This window comes from Poecilia latipinna, unplaced genomic scaffold, assembly GCF_001443285.1.
Source record: "Poecilia latipinna isolate Pla-1442-1.1 unplaced genomic scaffold, P_latipinna-1.0 Scaffold14, whole genome shotgun sequence".
Classification (NCBI taxonomy): Eukaryota; Metazoa; Chordata; class Actinopteri; order Cyprinodontiformes; family Poeciliidae; genus Poecilia; species Poecilia latipinna.
The window spans coordinates 588181-610711 of record NW_015112630.1 but is presented as its reverse complement, the minus strand read 5'-3'; the positions used below and the strand labels follow the sequence as shown (position 1 = coordinate 610711).

The window sequence follows — 22531 nt, the reverse complement described above, 5'->3', positions numbered from 1 at the left end:
CGTGACTTGAGTCAAATATTTTCAGAAGCTTTAGACTACAGTTTGTTGTAGTTTTATTTCCAAACAGAACTTGTGTCAGGGTTTTAGGCGGCTTCACTCACACCAGAACTTTTTCACCCCACAGAACATGGCGCAGTCAGCATTATAACTGCACAGTCCGAATCGTGTTCTCATGCTTCTCCTTTTTCAGTCTAAATGTGGCAATGACAGTCATTAAGGTTAAATGCTTACACAGTTTCAGCAGACCACAGAACTTCTTTAAAAATGAAGCGTTTTGTTCATTAGCTCAGTTCCAAGCAGTAATCTGTCTTTTGGAGCAGTGGCTTCTTCCTCTCAGAGGCGTTTCAGACGATTCGTTTTACTGCAGATGACGCAAACCAGTTTCAGACGCCGTCTTCACAACTTCTTTTTATTGATCTAGACTAGGTTCATATCATATTTATATTTCGCACAGAATCATGTTTTTCTCTATAACACAGAAACCTTCTACTTCCTTTTTTTTTTTAAAGGATTTATTGGCTCTAGTGGCCTTTATTTGATAGTGAATTGACAGGAAAGAGTTATATGAGAATATGACGTTAGATATATTCTCCTGAATACGTGTTTCTGCATTAAATCCATAATAACCATGTATGTCAGTTATCTATGCAGACAGTAAAATAAAAATGCTTTTAATTCTACTAAACTCTTAGATTTGCTTTTTAACAAAAACTAATTTTAATCTTAGTTGAGTTTCCAAATAATTATTAAGTATTGAACAAGAATGCAGAGTACTTATACTGGAAAATGATCTAATGTAGGAGATTAACCGATCGGCCCACAATCTCTGGTTTTCTTTGTGGAGCGATTTTCCGATCATCAACCAGAACCGCTGCTGGGAAAACTGGTCTATTTCAATCACTGGCTGATTGACTCTATTTACTGCGGTCTGAACCATTCATACATATACACACACACACATATATATATATATATATATATATATATATATATATACACACACGCCGTGTGAGTGTGTCTTTGAGGCTCACTGCTGTCGTAGATGGGATTGTTGACAGAAAAGTGTGCTCACTTTTCTGTTGATAAAAAATTGGCAATGTATAGAGTCATATTTCAACAATTTTAATTTGCTTTCCAATGAGGCTCGTTTGTCAGTAGCTTCTAAAAAGAACCTTAAGCAGATATTAAACAAACTTTTCATTAAGCCCACATTTCTATATTGAAAATGTTTTTCATTGAAATAATATTTTAGTATTAAATGTTGTGTTTTCATCGACTGTCAGCAGAATGAACAGAAGTTAAGGCCTTTAACCATCAGTCTAGTCCTGGAAATAAAGGAACTTTTCAATAATATTCTAATTTATTGAATAGGACTGCATGTAGACAGACAAAATTTTGCTGTGAAAATAGTTAGAAATCCTTCAGGGGATCTCATCGTTTTTTTATTATTTTTTTTAATGCTTGTTAAAGATAAGGGGGAAAAACCACAACAAAACCCAAATGAAAAATAAATGTTTAAATATTTCAAATTCCCAAAATAGCAATAAAATATTGCTGTTGGCAATGTAACAGAATGTACTGTTTAAATATACCTAAAGTACAACAATGATTAGTTGGACTGAAAATTTGTCAAAATATCTGAACTGAGCAAAATTGACCAGATTGAACTGATCTGATATCAATGTTTTCGATATTGTCCTGTGACGATACCTGTGACATATCGTCACAGACTATATCTACAACATAGATATTGTTTTAGATACCATTGCTTAAATATTTTAAATGGAAAAATTTCATTTTTACAATTCTTATGCTAACGGTAATAGTCAGAACCATATTAGAACACTTTGCTGTGGCTGTTGCGTTACTGAAAATGTTTTCTGAAGCGCGTACTGACAGTACTATGAATTTCAGCTGAAATGGTAACAGGTTTTTACGTCCATCCGCCATCTTCTCATTTAACTCGGTGGCAGTGAGAATGTCGCCTCTTTCCACAGAATATTTACTTTAAATAAACCTTCTGCTTCCTTTATATATTCAGTGTGAGATGAGCTTCTGAAGTTCTGATGGGCCAAATAAAACCTCACAGTTCTGAGCTGAACATCCTCAGTTTAACACTTCATAAATACTAAAATAACAGAAAACATGGCATCCTTCCTGACTGAACTAAAGTGGCAATTCATCCACCTCACAGCTAAGGTCTGTTTTTTTTTTTTTTTTTAATTAATCCAGAAGCTACAGTATGAGACGCTCTGCTGCTTCCTTCCCACTTTCTTTCTTCTCTGTTGAAATCCAGGAAGTGGAGCACTTCCCTACAGCCTTAGGTCATATGATGGACGTCCACAAGTGACTCACTTCCAGTCGCACTCCTCTTGCTTTCAGACACAGCTACAGCCATCAGGATGGAGCTGCGTTTGGTGACGGAGCAGATTAGACCAATGTCGGCTTCAGTGACGTGAAGCCGCTCCATCAGCACTGCTGATCTCTCTGTGGCGATATCGCCCTTCCTTTTCCAACATCGCTTCCTTCAGAGTAAACAACCAACACCTAAAATAGCCCTGCATTAATGTGTGTAATACCTGAACACACATCCCAACAAATTCACAACTGTTACCACGAAGCAGAGTGTTAGCGTTTTGGTTTTGATCAGACCAGAAAAACGGGTAAATGGCATAAAAAACATAACTCAACACATGATTTCAATTTTGAAAAGATGTTATAATGCGTTAGAGAGGAGTTTGTCTCTCATCGTGGCGTAGAGCAATTAAAAATAAATAAATAAATAAAAATAGGCCACCAAGAGCTGTGGTTTGGAATAATTTAAAAAAAATCCATTTCTGAGAGGTTAGAGGCCGTTTTATGTACTTTTCATTCTCTTATTTTATTGATTTTTTTTTTTTTAATGTGATCTGGACTTAAAGTCTGCAATAAAATCTAAACACATCTAACATACAGATTATTTACTGCGCCTGAGGAACCATTTTATAACTATACAACTAATCTTATCGATCCGCCGACATTTTACTTCACCATCATGAGGAAACATGCAGGAAGTGCAGAAATGTGAAAATCTGACAAGATAACTGATATTTCAAACTACACTTACTTTATATTTAATGGTTTTATCACAAATAAAATCGACACATTTCATGTTTTCTTCCAGTGTTTGTGGCCGACTATAAACATGTTGAAACATAAGATACTGATCAGTTTTGGTTTTTATTTTGTTCTTGGTTTATTGGTTTTGCTTCTCGAAAACTAACACAAACAGAACAAGTTGAGCTTTTTAATCCCAATAAATGACAAATGTGGAGATAAATATGCAGTGAGATGAGATTAATAATCTGTCAGGATGTGGATAAAATGAACGAGTCAAGCTGTGATGGGGTTTTTTTCTGCTGGTTTACAGTCAGCACCATTAGTTTCCCTTTTCACAGGAACTGAGTCCGTTGCATCCACCGAGCGCAACGGGGCCGAATGTCGCCAGAACCTCAGATTATCTGCCAGCATAAACTAAACACAAACTTAAAAAAATAACAAAATAAAATAAAATAAAATAAAATAAAATATGTGATCTGCTTCTGGAGTTTGTTTCTGTCTGATGTGTTTTCCTGTCTGGTTAACCAGAACTCAGTCGCTCAATCTAACACACACACACATCAAAGAGGTCAGTGCTCCGAACTCACCGGCTCTGCCGAAACACATCCAGAGAGGGACGGCGGCCAGCAACCGACTCCCGGCCCTCGCTCCCATGGTGACGGGCTGAAACGTGGCTGAAACACGAACTGGAGCAGCAGCAGCAGCAACAGCAGACGCTGGGCGATGCTTTCCTCTGTCTGTCTCGGCACTCGGGTGTTGCGTACCTCACAGCTACGAGGGGAAGTTGTGGTCTGAGCTCGAAGTCCATTTCTCTCAGATCTCATCAGACCACTCCCCCCCCTCCCCTACCCACCCCAGCTAGAAAACACCAACCCAGAGGAAAAGAGGCACCAGCTGAGGCTGTTGGGTTTGACATAATCTAAACTCTGAAGTGTGAGGAAACGAAGCGATGTTCAGACAGGAAGAACGAGGAGATAAAAGGTTTATTAAGTAGATTTAAGTATTATACATGTGTGATTGGATGGTGACTGGATCCAACAGAAAACAAGAAGCACATTGTGCATCAGCAGCGTTAACGGTCAACCTCCCCGAACACGATGTCCTGAGTTCCTGAGGGGAGAAAACAGAGACAGAGAGAGATGAGGCTGAGCGAGGTGGAACTTTATGACCGCTTCTGCTTTTCTAACGATGAAAACAACCCGGTTCTCACCGATAATGGCCACCACGTCTGCCAACATGTGACCTTGGGCCATTTTATCCAGACCGGCCTAGACAGAAACACAAGTTAATATCTGCACCAACAGCGCCCTCTACGCCTCCAGAGCAGCTTTAACAACTTCTTTTTTTTATTTTATTATTATTCATGACTAAACAGCCTGGAGTCTCTCCACTAACTGCACTAATAGTTTGTTTATCCAGTTGAAAAGACAGTTTTGCCCTAAAAGCCACCAGTTAAACGTGCTAAGCTGCTTCATGTAGCCGTCAGCTAAAAGTGATTCAAAAACATTTGGGGAAAAGTCAGGAGTTGGAAGCAGCCTGGAGGACAAGCGGTTAAATATTCTAAATTATTGATCAGGAGGCGTTATTATTTGATTCTGCATAATGCTGTACGCACCAAGTGAGCGAATCCTGGAGCTTTGATCTTACAGCGATACGGCCTGCTGGAACCGTCTGATACTAGATATACACCAAACTCCCCCTGCAACACACACATACACAAACACACACAGTTGATACACCGCACCGGTTGGAAATAAACTGTGGTTAGAATGTCATCTGTGCTGACATTCTAACCAGTAGTTCAATACCTGTCAGTATTGAACTACTGACAGGTTCAATATTGAATAGAGTTATAGAAAAAAAAACAGAAAAGGAAGAGTAAATTATTAAGTGTAATGTGGTTTCTATGGAAATTCAACCAGAGTTACTAAACAACGGTTCAGAACAAACCAGCAGAGCACCGATTGCAGTGTTCTGATCTTTAAAAGGTCTGATTTGGGATAAGATCAGTTTCACATGCAGGTATTTTTTGTCAGCAATGAAACGATTTTGGGAAATTGACTGATCGCAGATTTCTCAAATTTTTTTTTTTTTTCCAATTTATCACAGCACTTTGAGATCAGACCACATTTGTGTGTTAGAATGGTTCAGTCAAAGTCCAAACCATTTGAAAACTCCTCTTCACATAATCTCTTCATCAAATCTAGTGTTATGTTTGTATGCATAGCTACTATTCACAAAACTAGGGTAAAAAAAATGCTGATTCAGGATTGAATACACAGGCACGCCACACTTTTCAGACTTAACAGTTTTTAAAACCATTCATTTACTTTCACTTCATAATAATCACACACCATCTATTGCTTTATCACATAAAATTCCAATAAAATATGTGTTTTGTGGTGTTAACTTGAGAACTCACAGTCAAAGGAGTGTGAACAAGCAGTGATGGAGGACAGTAACAGCAGCCACAAACTTTACAGTTAAACACACTGAGTGTGTATTTGAGCAGTTCCATTACCAACTAGAGACCAATTATTAATAGTTATCAATCATATGTGTCGGTATTTAAAAAATATTTCAAGATAGTATAATTAATGAAGACTGTAGACTCTCTCTAAAAACATAAATGCTGACTAATATTAGCACTTTATTGGGTTTTTGCTACTAAACAAAGTTAAGAGTAAATCAGTCCACAGTAAACCACTATTCACTCTGTTCATGGTTCAGTATTTAGGGATTTTTCCGTGGAATGCAACTTCAAGATATTCCTGGAATGATTTCCAGGAATATTTTGGAATATTCTCTGAAATATTCCAAAGGACAAACGAAATGCACCTTGGGAAACCAAAACCTGAGTAAAGCGTTTCAGTCTTAATCAGCTATGGTGAGTAAAATCATCATAATTACCATGGAGAATGTTGGTTTAGGACTTAGAAAATCAAGAAAAAGTGAAATAAAACACAACCTAAACGTGACCCAGCATGAGGGGCCTCACCTTTGGAGCCTCCACAGCCGTGTATGTGGCCCCTGGGGGCACCTGGTAGCCCTCAGTGTAGAGCTTGAAATGATGGATCAGAGACTCCATGGACATCTGAGAGGAACAGGGGGAAAAACACAAACAGAGTTACATCCCTGAAGCTTCGTTCTGCTTATTAAAGTGAGTTTATCAGCAAAACTGATCAGAACTCGGATCAGGAATCCAAACAGATCCATCCGCTCCACCTACCTTCATCTCAGACCTCTTAGGTGGAGCCACCTTGGCGTCATCCACCTTTATCTCCCCCTCTGGCATCTTGTTGAGGGCCTGCAGTATGATTCTGAGGGACTGCCTCATCTCCTCCACCCGGCACAGATACCTGCACACACACACACAAAAACGCATAGAAAAAAAATTCAGGAGTTTATAACGAGTAATATTTCTCTCCACATCAATTTATCCTCCCAATAACTGAAGAGAACTTAAGAGTTCTATTTCACCACGACACAACTAATCCAAGCAGAAACAGAAAAGAAGAAAGTTCTAGAATGGTGTTCTTTTTCTTTTTCTAGACTTTAGCTCATCATTTTTCTGGTTTTTCGATGATTAGTTCCTCTGGTTTTGGATGCTGTGCAGCTAGAAGATGTTTTGCTTTTACTATTTTTGTTTCAACATGTGGTTAAAATGCATAACCATGGCAACAAAGTGTTGCTTTTTCAACTTGGAGGGGCTGATAAGCATCTAAAAAGCTCAAATAATGTCTGAACTATGAAAACTCCAAAGAGAAGGAGGAAGTTCAAATCATCGATCAGAATGGATAAAGGTTCAGATGCCCTACTCCAACATCTCTATGCCTGAATTTCTAATCAGAGAAAGGAGCAGAAAAAGTAAACAAGGTGGATTAGCAGTGATGGTGCTGCCTGGAAAGTCTTCATCTTTAGATTCGCTGCGTCACCATTGAAGGTACGAGTTTCGACAACGTTTCATTTCCCTTTGGGATAAATCAAATGTTTTTGAATTAAACTGAAAACAAGCCGACATAAACCAGCATAGAGTCGTTCTTTACCTGTCGTAGCAATCTCCGTTGGATCCAATTGGAACATCAAACTCCACTTCGTCGTATTTGTCATACGACTGGGACTTCCTCAGGTCCCACTTGATTCCCGACCCACGCAGCATCACTCCGCTGGTAAAGATGTGACATAAAGACGTCAGCCACCCATAGAGCTGCAGAGTCCCAACTTTAATCAGAGGCTTACCTGAAGCCGTAGTTGAGGGCGTCCTCATGGCTGACCACCCCGATGTTCACAGTACGGTTCTTCCAGATCCGATTGTTGGTCAACATCTGGGCAGACAGAAGCCAACATGGCCCTGCGGTCAGTTCTCTCTGCTCTACAGCTGATAATCAACATTTACTTGTTCAGATTTGGGTTACCTCTTCCACTTCATCAATCCTCAGGGAGAAATTCTTGCCCCACTCATAGATGTCATCCATGAGGCCAAGGGGTAAATCCTGCAACACACAAACCCCATGAGCCCAGCTTTGTTATGATGCATCACTGACTCTAGAGAAAGAAACGAGGGTCCAGTCCACACCTGATGAACGCCGCCTGGTCTGACGTACGCTGCGTGCATCCTGGCTCCAGACACTCGCTCGTAAAACTCAAACATCTGGGAGAGGACAAGCATGTTTTCAGGTTCATTACCAATCCAGGCGAGGCCGTCTTGTTGCATTAACACAGCGCGACAGAGCCAGGCATGTTGCTGACCTTCTCTCTCTCCTCAAACATCCAGAAAAAGGGCGTCATGGCGCCGATGTCCAGCGCGTGCGTGGTGATGGCCATGATGTGGTTCAGGATCCGAGTCAGCTCTCCGTACAGAACTGCAAACACAACAGATTGGAACGGACCCGCTTGATTAATCACAACCGGAACAAAGTTATCAACACACTTAAGAGTCCGTTTAATAAAAGACAAATTAATAAAATCATCAAAGCTTAAAAGATGATCGTTGTTCCGAGTTTAACGCTAACTAAGTTTCCATTGACCGCATAGTAGCACAATTTGACATTCATGCATTGGGCGTGAACAGATAAAAAGAGCACCTCTGATCCACTGGGCCCGAGGCGGAGCCTGGATGTTCAGCAGCTTCTCCACAGCCAGAGAGTAGCACTGCTCGTTGCACATCATCGAAACATAATCCAGACGGTCAAAGTATGGCAGAGCCTGATGGACAAGGGAAGAAATCACTAGGAAATATTGATCTAAATGTCAGAGAAATAACCCTTTGTTTGTGTTTTTCACGTTAGAAACGTACGCCGTCAGAAACAAAAACCCCTAAAGCGTTATGCCTGTTGGTCCGTACCTGCAGGTAGGTTTTGTACTCGATGAGCTTTTCAGTGCCGCGATGAAGCAGGCCGATGTGTGGGTCGCACTTCTTCACCGACTCTCCGCTCAGCTCCATCACCAGGCGCAGCACGCCGTGAGCGGCCGGGTGCTGGGGCCCGAAGTTGATGGTCAGGTTGGACACGTCCTTCTCTGCGGGGGGATCTTTGTCTGGAAGGAGACGAGGGAAACGGTTCAGGACTGATGTAGAGGAGGAGAAGAGCAGGCGACAAAAAGGCGGGCTGCTTCGTACCGTTCCATGGGGGAACTTTCCAGTTCTTGTTAAATTCGGTGGGATACATCACCACCCCCCCATACTGATCCATCCACTCCACATCTGGCTGCCATTGCTTCTGCCTGGAACCCAAATGGAACAGGTTTTCTCAATGCCAAGTAAAAGCAAGAGGAGCCCCAACATGGAACCTAGGGGCACCCGCATGCCAAGATGAATATAGGGTGTTTTCATATTTATTTATTTATTTATTTATTTGTAAGGTTTTGTGAACATTTTGTAGTAACAAATATAATTAATAACATGCTATATTTCAGATGTTTAAAAAAATACACATTCTCGAGACATTGTAATAATCACCCAAAACATTTCAAAGGATATTTTACCCTTTATTAATTGTTATTAGTTGTATTATTTTTTAATTTAATCTAGTGCAGTGAGTCACAGAGATCTTGCTCAGCCAATATTTTTCATGTTGTGGAAGTTTGAGATGCTGTGAGGAAGGGCTGTAACATGGGGGTAGCACATGCTAATTTTCTATTCAATAGCACTGCAAGACTAAATAAAAGGGTTCAAGCTCCAAAATTGGGAAAAACAGTGTAAGAAAAGTTAATATTTTCACGTTTTTTGTTTGTTTTGAGGTGGTGATGCTGTAATTAGAGTCGTCCTGATCCAATATTGATATCGTAAATCAATCAGACAAGTTAAAAAAAATTGTATTGGATTTTATCGACCCAATATCAGCATACTGTTTAAAGCACTGTGTTCCAGGATTTAGTCTACCCCAACATTTCTATCCAGCAGCGCAGGGTGGAAATACGAATGGTCAAGGTAATGTCAAGATATATCTATATCTATCTTGTATAGATATAGATATAAATATAAACATAAAATTTAACCACAATATTTAATTAAACCACAGCAGTTTTCATTGTACGTCATATAATATGGTGACATAAGATGTTAAGTCCTGAGTAATGAGTTTATCTCGCCTTGACTATATACTCAAACCAAAGCAAGGCAGGGACATTCTTATTCTACTGACTAATATTAACACTGAGGGGATAGTTGCATAATTACAGAAGCTAGAAAGAAACACTTAGAAGGAAAATGCAGTCTGAAATAAACAGTAGAACATTCCGACAGCTAAGCTTTAATTCCCCCGTGCATGTATGTGTTGCTGTTATAATACCTTGCTTAAACGCGTATTTATCGTTCAGAGTGAGTGTGGATTTGACAGGTTTTTTTGTTTTTACAGAAAAACCTTGTTAGCATAATGTTAGCATTAGCCTCTTAGTTTGTGTATAGAAGCAGCGGAACAAAGCTCACATATCCCGGTGTTTCCTTCTCATCATACCTGTTCTGCAGTAGCGAACAGCCAGGGCTCAATAAGCTCTTGTTGAGTAGTACATTATTTGAAGGACGTCCTCCCAGCCTGGAGAGCGACCTCAACATCGTCGCCGCCATCTTGGCTGTTAAACAACTACCCAGCTCTCTTCTTTAGTTGTTTCCGAGACTTCAGCAAGGGGTTTAGAGCGTTACCGCCGCCTGTCGGCGTAAATAATACATTGCTACTTCAACATTATTTAAGACAGTGGTGTCCAAACTATTTTGCGGTAAGGGGCAAAATTGTGATTTTTTTAAAATTATTTTATCTGCTCAATAACGACCTAAAATTTTTAAGATTTTATTGAAAATAATTCGAAATTCTGTAAAGTCTCCGACAAAAGCCACTGTCATTATATAAACACATGTATTTGTTCTGCATAAAAAGTGTTTGCACATCAGTTTTATGTGCAAGGCGAGAACTGGTTAAAAGCAGACAAAAACATTAAATATCAGGGAAAAAAAACTAAAAAACATTGCAGTGGCATTATAAATCACTCCAATGTGATTTATAACACTACATTGTTCTGACCATTAGTTTCTAGTTGTAATAACTGAAGCTGTGTGCTGACTCTTGATGGTTCTCCTTTAGGTCCAAAAATTCTTACTTCAGTTTTGTTTCTACTTAGTGGAGCAAGTTATAGTACATCCATGAATCAATTTCTTCTATGCATCTGCTCAACGTTTGAGTTGATTCAGTCATCAGGTTTAAACCTTGGAGTATACCACATGTGATTTTTGCCAACTACAATGAAAAGTATTGACACACACATCATAATCTTGTACCTGGATTTGTATAGAATGTCATATTCAGCTTCATCACTTCATAATAAAACCACTAATCTATTAAAAATATTAATGGTTAAACGTTACTTTCAGAAATTATATATGTATAAATATTTGTTGCAAACATGTTGAACATTTTAATACAAAAAAGCAAGCCACTACTCAAATATTTTATTCATATGCTGCAGATTTAAGAGTGAGTCTTTTAGACTCAGTTATTTTTCTCTCCTTTTTGAACATGAAAGGAGACCAAAAAAAAAAACCACACAAGACTTTCTTAAAAAACAGTGCTTTTATTTATGTAATACTGTGGAAAAATAATTACATACCATTTTTAAAAAATATCGAGGATAATGAAATTAAAAAATGAGAGTTTGATAATGTTTGTCGTACATCTTTTTGAACAGCTGTCTTCTGCTACCAACAGTACGATAAGATAAACATTGGATTCTCCTAAATTCAAAGACACGATAATACAGGATACAGTCCTACCAGAGGTATAAAAGTACTGGAACGGCTTGGTGAGAAATGATATGGACGTATACTGAAACACACACACACACACTCACTCATGCTTCTATACAAACACACTGTACAAATGGAAGTGTGCAACCCCAACCCCCAACCACACACACACACACACACACTCACTCTCGCGCTCACACGCTTTAATACATGTCAATACTGCGGACAAGCCTTCATTAAAACCGTTCTCCTTCGGCCAGATTTGGCAAACAATGAGGAATGATTCAAAAATGGAAAATGCATGACATGCTCCCCCATAAGGCCACTCCAGACCCCATCATCCCCCTGTCTACGCCAGGCTTTATGGTTAAAAAAAAAAAAAAAAACAGCGATGTCTCCACCATCAGGAGGAGCGTCTACTGCATACACGTGGTCCTGAGGAACACGAACGTTTGGCACAAGGTTTTCCTTTTTTTTTTTTTTTTTAACAATGGGAGAGTGGGGTGGGGGGGTTCAGGTTCTAGCCGCTGGGGCAGCTCTTCCCTCGGGATCCGCCATTTGGTCCGTAACATCGTACACGATTAACATACATGTTTTACGCTGACAAAAATAATTCTGTAATGTTTAAAAAATAGAATACAAAGCTCTAGTCTGGTGTGCAAATAAACAGAAGACACAACAGAGATATAGTTAAGAGGATGAATACAGTGGACGAAGTGCAACATGATGGACGACCACCCTCCCTCCCCCCACTACCCTCCAACAGGGCCCGACCGCACTGTACACACGGGCTCTCTGGGACACTACTGTTTATGTGCTCTATGATCACTGAATAAGACAACCAGCTAAAAGAAAATTAAAAATGGCGGCCAGACGTGGTTCCCACTGGCCGAGGTTTCTCCCCCTCAGCTTTACGTCAGTTTGGAACGGAGGCCGGGTGGGGTGGGGGCTCCTTGGATCTGCAAGTTCTCGTCCTCTCTTGGCCTGATTGTGACTTGCGCTGTCCGCTCTCACAGAGCTACCGTCTACGAACGTCGGGAGTGAGGGAAATCAGTTTCCCGTCCCTGTCTCTTTAAAACATCTTTCATTTTCACCCTGTGTTCACTCCCTCTCTGTCTCTCTCTCTCTTGGGCATGGTTTCAGGATTTGTGCCTGTGTGTGTGTGTGTGTGTGTGTGTGTGTGTGTGTGTGTGTGTGTGTGTGTGTGTGTGTGTGTGCGCACGCATGTGTCTATGTGTGTTTGTGTCCAGCAGGACATGTACATTTATGGATGTATGTGTGTGTTTTTCGGTGCGACTCTATTTATAAGATGCCTCTTTATGCTCCGCTAACACTGTGAGGGTGGGAGGGGGGAGGAGGGGTCCGGTGTCTCGCTCTCACACGTGAGTCTGCATCCGCTGTGTGTGTCGGCTGTGAGAGTAGTCAGAGTGCTGCGAGGTGTACGAGAAGCGGGTGGAGCTGCCGTATTTCCCCAACCCGGTCTCTGATCCGGAGGGAGCTGGGCCACTGGAGCTGACCCCAACCCCCGGGCTTGGCACCCCGGACCCCACCCCATACATCTCATAGGAGGGGCCGGCCTCCAGAGGGGCCAGGCTGGAAGGTGCGAAGCCCATGCGATAGGTCTGGTAGTGTGAAGGGTAGCCATAGTTGTCGTAGGCCAGCTGAGAAGTGGAGTCCAGGAGGCTACAGTCACCAGGAAAGTCAGTGGCCGCTGGGGTGGGGTTGGCGGGGGGCTGCTGGCTTTGGCCCCCGCGGGTGAATGTGTTGAACTGGGCGTAGCTGATGTGAGACAGTCTGGAAGGCGGCCGGGGGTCGTAGCAGGCTTGCGGGCGTCCGGGCGAGGTGAGAGGACCCGGGGGGACGGGGGCTCCTCCGCTGGCGGTGGCTCCAGAGCCCCCTGTGCTGCTACTGATAGAGGCCGCACCCCCTGGCGTTCCTGCAGGGGAGCGGTAGTCGGAGTAGTGCAAGGTGGAACGGGACCCAGGGTGGACTTCGTCCTGGGTGGAAGCTCGCACGTTGTAGTATCCGTTAGTGGGGTCCTGCAAAGGCAGGTGGAAACAGATGGAAGAACGATTAAGATGATTTCAAATAAATGCTGAGTGTAAGTGTGTTTTCACACCTGATTGTACACCGTACTATAGCACAGTGTTTTCACACTTTACTATCAGTTGTGAAAACACCTGATTGGAGTGTAAAACTGAAATATTTGTTACAATTCCAGCTGCTGTGCTTCTCTTTGTCTCTGCTCTGAGTCAAACCAACCAAACCCTTTGAGAAACCTGTTCCACTCCTCACCTGTGGTGGCGCTGCAGCAAGAACCACTGAAGGAAACAACACAAAACCAGAATGCCCTATAGCCTGGACTTTAGAATCTAACTGGAAAAATAATTTAGGGGGCTCTAATTGTGCTACAACACTTTCAAAATTAGCAAAATGAGCTCTTTTATTAGTGAATTAGCAGAAGTGTGCCCACCACCGTTAAAAAGACTATTTACATTCTCTGCGGAGGACAGCCCGGGTGTCCGTGCTTTTTTTGGAATTTGGCTTTATGTTGCTTTGTAGAGATCACAATATCCTTGACAGCTTTTCTCATACAAACAATTGTATGAGAAAACACGTGGACCTCTCCGTTGCTGTGAAAGTAATCCTCTGCTTTAAGGCTGAAAATAAGCCTTTCAATGGATCTTGAAAGCTTTATTCCAAGATTCTGTGGAATAATTTTTAGGCCTGCGGCTACAACTTGGTAATTTGCTTATCTGTTGTCTTACTCTGGCAGCATTGTGCCAATCTATTTCAGGCGTCTTCCCTCCCTCTAACTTTGTGTCATTGTATAGTGCTTCAGGCAGTGGATGGGAAAAAGAAGAAAAGAAGAAGTACGTCAGAGTGATCTAACCAAACTAGTCCTGGGGTGGATTCCAGTCTGCATTTCTTCCCTATGATCTGAGGCAACACTTCAGCTTCAGGGGTCTGCCTTCCTTTGCCCTCACAGATTATTCTTAGAATGGGAAGGGGGGTTGTGAGAAACATTTTGGCAGCTTGGTGGTTCAAAGTGCTTTATCACAAACCAAAGTGGAAGAGTATTACAGTCTGGTCACGTAAATTTATCCAACAAATTTGAATATCAGATAAAGATAAGTTGAGTAAATATAACAACCAGATTTCAACTGATGATTGCATTTGTAAAGAAAAAGCATAATCTGAACTGAGCTGGCTCTATGTGACAAAGCAAAAAGCCTCCAGACAAAGTTAACAGTAAATACATGAAAACCAGAAATGGCGAACATGGACTGAGTCAAACTTCTGCATGTCACGCTAGCTAGAGGTTCTGCAGCAGCTGCAGCACGACAACGAACCTGTAACCTGCCACTGTCAGGGTGCTAGAGCACCTGGCCTTTATCCTCCAGACAAAAATGGAACTTTCTGATTTTTATATTTTTTACAGTGGTCCATTTCTGGACTCAAAAAAGCCTGTAGACATGTTGAATGTTGTTGTTTATATCCAGAAATGTTGCGCATACACACAACGCAGGAGGACAAAGACAATTGTTTTACTTGCCATCCAGAGGAGAACAATTCCAAAATGAAACCTGGAGATGTGGGTTTATTAATTAAGCTCGATGCCACACAGCAAAGCAAAAATAACACAGGAACTAAAATCCACTCGTATTCTTCTTTCTTCTTGCTCTCTGTGTTGCTATTACATTATACACAACTGACTGACAACAGCTCCTCTAGTTGACAAAGTACATATTACTTCAAGTGTATCAGGATTTAACAAGACACAAAACATTTTCCGCACAAAGAGAAGAACATTCAGTCACAACAGCCACATGGGGTAGTTTTGCTCCTTTGCCCTAATAATTGAAATAATAATTTGAAAAATGTGACAAATGATATATGTCAACTCCATATCAACTTCAGTCCAAATAAAAGGCTGAGGAGTTTTACAGAAAGGCAGCTCACCTTTAGGTCGTACTCCTGACGGGTGTCCAGGGTGTCGCTGCGCAGGTCCGACTTGAGCTCTATGTCATCTTTAAAAGGCTGATTAGAGGGAGAGAAGGACACAGAAGGGAGAAACTAAACCGTCAAACAACAGAACAAACAAAAAGGAGAGGAGCCAGAACAGAAAACAGGAGCGGGAAGGAGGAAACAGAGTATGAGAGAAAAAGAGAAAGAGGAGTTAAAAAGGAGTGAGTGAAGAGTAGGTTGGTGTTTGTTTTCAGTTAAAAAGGTACAGCGTGGTTAGACTGCAGGGAGTCAGGGAGTTATTCTACAGCTACGGGCTGCGGAAACAGATCCCAACCCAAACACAGACGCCCCGCTGCCTGCCGCTCACCGAGTACATGGCCTTGACCATGCGCGAGGCCGTGGACACGCTGCCGGAGTCCTCCTCCAGGCTGTGGGTCTCCTTGGTGATGGTCTCCACCTTGATGTCGGGCTTACCCAGCGTGACACCGCGCCGGCCTGTGAGCGCAAACACACTGAGTGAAAAACAGGCCGGACACACCCCTGTGGAGTCGAGGTGTTTTCATGAGCTGCGGGAACTCAAAGAGAGCCAACATCCCCACACCGGAGGAGGAGTGGACGCCCTTTGACCTCACAGAGAGCATGACTCACTGCCTTTTCTCTGCCGGTAGAAGACGAGAACGAGGATGAGCAGGAAGATGAGGAGGACAATGGTGGAGCACACTGTGCTGCCAGCTACTATCCCCACTGGAAACTCCTCTGTGTGTAATGGGGGGGAAATACACACACACACACACACACACACCACAGGTTAGGAGTACAATCAGGGTGTAACTACTCACTCAAACAACACAGAGTGTGTGTTTCTAGCTCACCATTCTCCTCCAGCGTAATGATCATGGTGCCTGGGCCAAACGCGTTCCAGGCCGTGCAGTTGTAGGTGGACAGGAAGTCCGACTCCATCACGTTGTTGATGGTGAGGGTGGAGAGGACGCCGCCGCCCTCAGCAGCTGGCTTGCTCTGCTCCACTGTGTACCTCTCCAGCAGCGTGCCCTTCTCCTTCTCCCACACATTCTCCTTCCACGCCCACACCTGCAGCGCACACACAGAACGACGGCCTGATGAGACTCAATCAAAGAGAGGCATTCAGATTCAGTTGGAGCGAATTCATGTTATATGCAACTCAAACCCCTTTGAGGTACCTTATCAGAGTATTTGTAAGCCTTTATCCTGCCTGGATTTGGCAAGTGCCAGAAAAAAAGACATTTGCCGTCAGCATTGTGCCGATCTTAAAGTGTGAGGCTCTTTCTGAGGAGTAGGGCGCTGTATGAGCAAAGGCGGTACTTGCTGAAGTATGCATACATCAACTGGACCTGCAACCTGCAGCAATCAAATGTATCGAGGGATTTCAGAGAAATTGACCGCTCAGTGGTAAACATGCAAAATTGGGCCTCTGTCTCTTTAAAAACTCCTACTCTGTCTGAAACTCCGCCTTCAGGAAGTCATCACGGCATGGCTTCTGTATTAACCCTTAAATAACGTTATTACTAGTGTTTCACTGAGATGTAGCTCAAATAATGAGCTCAGCAGATGTGCAGTTCCACCAGGTGTTTGCTAATTGCTGCTGGCTAGTCTGAAGGAGCGCAGTGGAGGGCTGCAGCTCTGAGGAGGAGCTGCGTCTCCAAGGCATACCGAGGTCCACCCAGGCGTTTCGCACAGCTGAATGTTGCCACGGGAGATCAAAGGATTTTCCTAACATGAATGAAAGAATCAAGACAACACTCCAGGTATTTTTTGGATATAAAGTTCAAAAAAGTTGATTTTACATGATACTGTCCCTTTAACGATAGGCACCAGCAGTCCTCCCGACCCCACTATGGACAAGGGTGTAAAGAAAATGGATGGATGGATGTCCCTTTAACGTTCGTGTGTGTAACAGAAAGCAACCCGATCTAGTGCAGCAAGCGTTTAAAGTTGAATTGGTAAGAAAAACCTTAAATCCTTCTTCTGTTGTGTCCGCTGCCTGATGTAATCAGCGGCGGCCGCATGCATCCGTCTCCCTCCAACAGAAACTTTAACAGGCTCTCATGCGAGCGGCAGCAGTGTTCATGTTTCTGCAAGCTGAAGCGCAGCATCACAGTGGGTGACTGAGCTGGCAAGAACATTGCTCATTCTCCACCTTTAGAGCCACTAAAAGCAGCTGTATTATTCAGCACTCAAATACTGTACTAGGCTCAGTTAATTATGCATAAGCCCACATGTTTCTATAATGTGCCCACTTATTGGAGAGGGGCAGAGCAGGGGGGGGAGCGGAACCTCCTGGCTGTGGCGTTTACAGGGACAACTGCTCCTCTCCAGTCCTTCATCTTTTATAAATGTCTTTCTGTCCCCCAACTCCCTCGGTCACATTAGGGAGCGCGGCGCCACAAGTCAGGACGGATCAGTCACGGAGCCGAGGCGGCTGCGGAGCTCCGCGCCGCATCCGGCCTGCTCACTGACGCAGAACTAAAAGCGGACTGACTTAGAGTTGCTTTGTTTGTGTGCTGGGATGGAGGAACGCACTGAGAGAGGGTTCCAGGCTGAGTCACCACTCAAAAAAAAAAAACAAAAAAAAAAAAAAGAAAAGGGGCTAAAAGCAGCCAGCGAGTCATTTAGGAAGGGACAGGAAGCAGTCTAATCCCAACTGCTGTGAGCCTAAAAGCTACAACCATGTGCTCTTTGTGGCCAAAGCCTTTCCTTGTCTGTCGTTGTTCCCAGCTCAATAATTGATGCGTCGCTGAGATTTGAAAGTTTCAACTGAAGGTGCTCCATACTGTTTGCTAAAGTGTCTCGCAAAAGTCTTGAACCCTTTCACACGCAGTCACCTTACAAAGATAAAGTTCAGGGTAATTTATTGAGAGTTTATGGGACAGACCAAAACAAAGCGGCACACAAGTGTGAAGGAGAAATTCTAAACTTCTAAACTAAGTAAGTAACTAACTCACTCTAAACCACTATAGCTACACTACAGTATGATATTTTGAAGAATAAACGCAAAAGCATTACACCAACACAATATTTAGCAGAAGCTAAGGCTAAACCATTTCACCAACATGATATATGATATTTAGCAGAAGCTAATTCTAAAGCACTAAGGCAGTAATTTCATTTCAAATTATGCCTTCCCTTCATATATCTACAGACAGAATCCACCATAGAGCTCAAATTTAATTTTGACATTATAATTTACATGTTTTATTCTACCCATAGGTATTGTATTTATATTTAGATCTGGTTCTCTACTGTTGATGATTTATTTTGTTTATGTATGATTCTTGTTTGAAATAAAGTTATTGAGGTAAAAACATCAAGAAAGAAAACAGAACTGCTGCTTAAACAGTCTTCACGCACTTCAGGATAAGCGCATCAATATAAACATCTAAATACATAATTAATTCTTAATGGTCGATAACTAAAACTTCAATACAGATGTCAAACTTTACTTGACTGAAAGTTTACAAAACAGACAAATAAACTAGTGACTTAGAATTCGTATGGAAAAAAAATGACCAAGGGGAAGCTAAGAGCACTAAACTCTTTCATGAGTTAGCAAAAGCATTGAAGTGCTAAACAAAAAATTAGCTCTGCTATTAGCGCATTAGCAGAAGTGTGCCCACTTCTAAAGAAAGCCATACAAAGCCTGTTTACAGGCAAAGTCACAAAGGAGACACAGCAGACACGTGAAAGGTCATCTGGTCAGATTAGGCCAAATTTGTCTTTCCTGGCCTACATACAAAATGCTATGTGTGTAAGAAAGCTAACACTGCACCCCCTTGGTGGAACACGATGCTGCTAGCATCATGCTGTGGGGATGCTCTTCCGTAGCACAGAAGCTGGTTAGGAAGGATGAATGAAGCTCAATGAAGGACAATGATGGAAGAAAACCAGGAAGAGGCGGTAGAGGAGTTGAAGTCAGGGCAGAGGTTAAGATCAAAGCCTCAGTGTAAGTCCAACTGAGAATCTCAATAGATAATGTATCAGGTCCCTTTCACATAATAATGAACTACTTTGTTTAGGCCTGTATGAAATGTGAAAGGGATCAAATGGTGTAAACTATTCTATTAGGTGCTTTTTACTTACGATCTTATCTGGAGGGGGTGTACTGGCTATGTAGCATTTCACGCCTCCTCTCTCCCCCCTCACAGCGTACTGCACAGGCTCACTGGAGATGATGGGTGGACCTGTGAACACACACAGACCACAGACTCATCAAGTGCAGGGGGTGATTCCATCTTATTTTTACTGTTTTTACTCTCCAGTAACTGAAAAAAAGTTTGCTTTTAAACCCACAGGATGTAACTTTTATAAAAAGTATGTTCTTTAAATATTTGTTAGAACTGTCACCATGTTGTAACAGTGTGTTATGAGACAGATAATCAGGGAAAAGAATTACCTCCTCCATCTCCTGCCTGAACTACTATTGTTGTCTGAAGAAAACAACCAGGAGAGCCTTAGCGCTGTCAATTAACTTCATGTACGTGCCACTAAATGTGCTAATGGGGTAGAAGCAACTTACCGGCCCGGTAAAACTGTTTGTCTACCATCATGTTGGCTATGTTAACTAGTTAGTATTCATGACAGGTTCTACTGTCAGGAAGAAGTTGTAACCTAACAGAGCAGCATGTACATGAAGTGATTGACAGCACTAAGACTCACCTCCTGGCTCTGATTGGCTCTTTCTAGTTCGCACTGGAAGAAGGCACAGGAGTTCAATTCCTTTTTTTCACAGATTATCTGTCTCATACGCCATACTGTCACGATATGATGATATTTTCAACAAATATGTAAAACAATATTTGTTGTAGAACAACAAATATTGTTTTACATATTGGTTAAATAAAGGTTGCACACTGCAGCCTTAAGGTGTGAACTAAAAAGTTTTTTTCAGACCGTTGACTGTGAGCGTGACCTCGGTCTCTCCTACGCCGATCCGCGGAACGATGGCCTTGCACACATACTGGCCAGCGTCCGCCTGGGTCACTGACTTCAGATACAGTTGGTTGCTGTTGCTCAGAACCTGTGGGGGAGGCAACAAAAGAGCAACGAATGTAAACAGAGCGAACAGCAGAGTGAAGGAACGGTCCGCATCGCGTTCTCCGCATGCTTTACTCACTTTAAAGAGTCGCCGTGATCTACTACTCTGACCCAATATGACTGACAATGTAAACTCCCGCTGCAGTTCTTAACCCGTCACAAGGGTTTTATAGTTGCCTAGCAACCACATCCATCAGAAAATGAAGCGAGGAAAATGATGGTTACATAGGAAACCACCCAGAGAGAGAAACACCTGATTATACAGGCGTGGGCGTGAGCCGAGTCGGGACATATTTAGTGGCTCTGATGTGAGGAGGGTTTTCTGGCTTTTATCCAGTTCTGGTCCTGGATGCAGGTCCAATTAAAGCCAGAAGGTAAATGCATCTTAATTCCATCCTAAATTGTTCAGTAAATGCTTCAATCAAATAAACCGACCTATAAAACTATAAAAATGACACATCCACCTTTTTTCCCCCACAAAAAACACTTATTTTGCTTTAGGTCAGTTAGAATGATCAAAATTACCCAAATTATTTCTGTTTGCTAAATGCCACAATAATAAAGAGAAAAAACAAGTGAGGGATTTATTTGTTCATGTCTTAAAAATCAAAAGTTTACCGTCTCCAGATTTCTGGAGGTGCCTAATTCATCTGTTCAAACATTTATACGCAAATACAGACATGATGGGGATGTCCAACCATCATCCAATAGAAACATAAAGAGCCAAATTGCAGTTTGCAGACGTCCAGAGGGACAAAGACCTTCATTGTTGGGGATATATCCTGTGGTCTGACAGAACTAAAATGAAACTGTTTGGCCAGTTTTATTTTGTGACCATAGCTACATTTACAGGAAAAACAGGGAAGATTGTAAGCCTTGAATAGCATCTACAGAAGTATGTGGGTCTAAAATCAATTAAATCAAACTGGCAGTCAAATATTTGAAATGGGGTGTTTTTAAAACAAGATTTTTTTTAAAGGAACTTGAGAAAACCTGGTTATCCTAAATACACATTATGAATATTAATGTCTCTGTCGGGGGCAGACTAAGAATTCAAAAAGCTTGAGTTTAGTTTTTACCATGTTGGATCCTTTCTTGAACCAGGTGAGGGTGAGTGGAGGGTTTCCGGCCCATTTGCAGTTGAGGGTGACATCAGAGTCCACATCGACTGTTTTGGGCTGTGGCTCCACCAGCAGGATGGGACCGACTGGAGGAAGAAATAGGGACAATTATTATGTCTGTGAGCTCCAGCAGCTGTCACGGTGAGGTGAGTGCGGCGTGACTCACAGTGAACATCAACCAGGATGCTGACGTTGGTCTTCCCCACTGCGTTGAAGACCAAGCAGGAGACGGGCTCGGTGAAGAAGGAGTGGTCGGCCTTGGTGGTGAACACGCTCTCCCTGGCGCCCTGCAGCACCACGCCGCCTTTAGCCCACCTGCCGTTCACACAAACACACACTGGTTTTACATCAAGATAACAGTTTACAGGCAACGTTTCCAAAGAAACTCACAAATTTTCTAAACAAACAAAAACAACATAAACTGGAAAACAACATATTCCAGTTCACTGTTTTCCTGAGACATTTTATCTTCACTTCAAAATCTGAATTTTGATCATTTTCCCGTGAAAAATGTCCTTTAATTTTATTCCTGTATTCAACTCCTGCTCCACCAAGTAAAAGTGAACAAGCAGCTGGAACCAAAACATCTCCACCATCCCCGCTCCCAAGGACAAAGCGACCAGCCCAAGCCTCAAAACATTCTGACTCCGTGGGAATCCCACTGAAAAACAGATTTTCTGCACTTCAGCCTGAGCCTCTGAGTGAAACCTCACCTTCAAACATCAACAATGAGGCAAGACCAACACATCCACCCGCTAAAGCTCCAAAGGACAAAGTGACCACCAGGAAAACGAAAGGTATGCCAAAAGTGCTTATTGTTGGAGATGAGGCAGTAAATGGAGTCAGTCATGTTTGCAATCCCAAGAAAACCTGGTGACACTTGGAGTGGGGTACCCCAAGGTTCAATCCTAGGACCCCTCCTATTCAATATTTATGTGCTCCCACCAGCTCAGGTTATAACAGGAAATAAGATTAGCTACCATAACAACGCGGATGATACACAGCTCTACATTACGATGTCACCAGGTGACTCCGAACC

The 22531-nt window shown here is 42.3% G+C and overlaps 3 protein-coding genes across 6 annotated transcripts in view; all 3 read right to left on the bottom strand.

The window, feature by feature from the left end:
* Nucleotides 1–3900, bottom strand: part of fcer1g (Fc epsilon receptor IgFc epsilon receptor Ig) — an 11118-nt gene extending 7218 nt beyond the window's left edge. Inside the window, exon 1 of the mRNA XM_015032183.1 lies at nucleotides 3687–3900. Coding sequence (XP_014887669.1) covers nucleotides 3687–3753 — 67 coding nt within the window. The 5' untranslated portion in view covers nucleotides 3754–3900. The remainder of the gene's footprint in view (nucleotides 1–3686) is intronic.
* Nucleotides 3901–4064: 164 nt separating this feature from the next.
* Nucleotides 4065–10162, bottom strand: ndufs2 (NADH:ubiquinone oxidoreductase core subunit S2). The gene is made up of 14 exons (XM_015032172.1): nucleotides 10053–10162; nucleotides 8717–8820; nucleotides 8444–8634; nucleotides 8184–8304; nucleotides 7849–7961; nucleotides 7676–7750; nucleotides 7515–7592; nucleotides 7339–7424; nucleotides 7146–7265; nucleotides 6329–6458; nucleotides 6098–6193; nucleotides 4715–4798; nucleotides 4310–4367; nucleotides 4065–4209 (listed from the first exon to the last, which is right to left on the bottom strand). The coding sequence occupies exons 1-14, from the start codon at nucleotides 10160–10162 to the stop codon at nucleotides 4172–4174; spliced, it is 1404 nt and encodes a 467-aa protein (XP_014887658.1). The 3' UTR covers nucleotides 4065–4171.
* A 1089-nt stretch (nucleotides 10163–11251) lies between these two features.
* Nucleotides 11252–22531, bottom strand: part of kirrel1a (kirre like nephrin family adhesion molecule 1a) — a 48272-nt gene continuing 36992 nt past the window's right edge. For 2 of the 4 annotated variants that reach the window (XM_015032071.1, XM_015032083.1), the window contains exons 7-15: nucleotides 21659–21807; nucleotides 21451–21578; nucleotides 20228–20354; nucleotides 19418–19518; nucleotides 16174–16390; nucleotides 15950–16057; nucleotides 15669–15796; nucleotides 15296–15409; nucleotides 11252–13371 (exon numbers count right to left, since the gene is read on the bottom strand). In XM_015032071.1, the coding sequence (XP_014887557.1) occupies nucleotides 12709–13371; nucleotides 15296–15409; nucleotides 15669–15796; nucleotides 15950–16057; nucleotides 16174–16390; nucleotides 19418–19518; nucleotides 20228–20354; nucleotides 21451–21578; nucleotides 21659–21807 (1735 nt within the window). In that variant the 3' untranslated portion in view covers nucleotides 11252–12708. The remainder of the gene's footprint in view (nucleotides 13372–15295; nucleotides 15410–15668; nucleotides 15797–15949; nucleotides 16058–16173; nucleotides 16391–19417; nucleotides 19519–20227; nucleotides 20355–21450; nucleotides 21579–21658; nucleotides 21808–22531) is intronic. The other 2 variants (XR_001424945.1, XM_015032089.1) reach the window with 2 other exon arrangements.

Bases quoted from the DNA above. Each gene is read 5' to 3' on its own strand.
- ndufs2 (XM_015032172.1), bottom strand. From the start codon at position 10,162: ATGGCGGCGACGATGTTGAGGTCGCTCTCCAGGCTGGGAGGACGTCCT. The intron at 6,194-6,328 runs GTAGGTGGAGCG...TGTTCCTCTCAG, and splicing joins CTAAGAGGTCTGAGATGAAG to ATGTCCATGGAGTCTCTGAT. The intron at 4,799-6,097 runs GTGAGGCCCCTC...TGTGTGTTGCAG, and splicing joins CGGCTGTGGAGGCTCCAAAG to GGGGAGTTTGGTGTATATCT.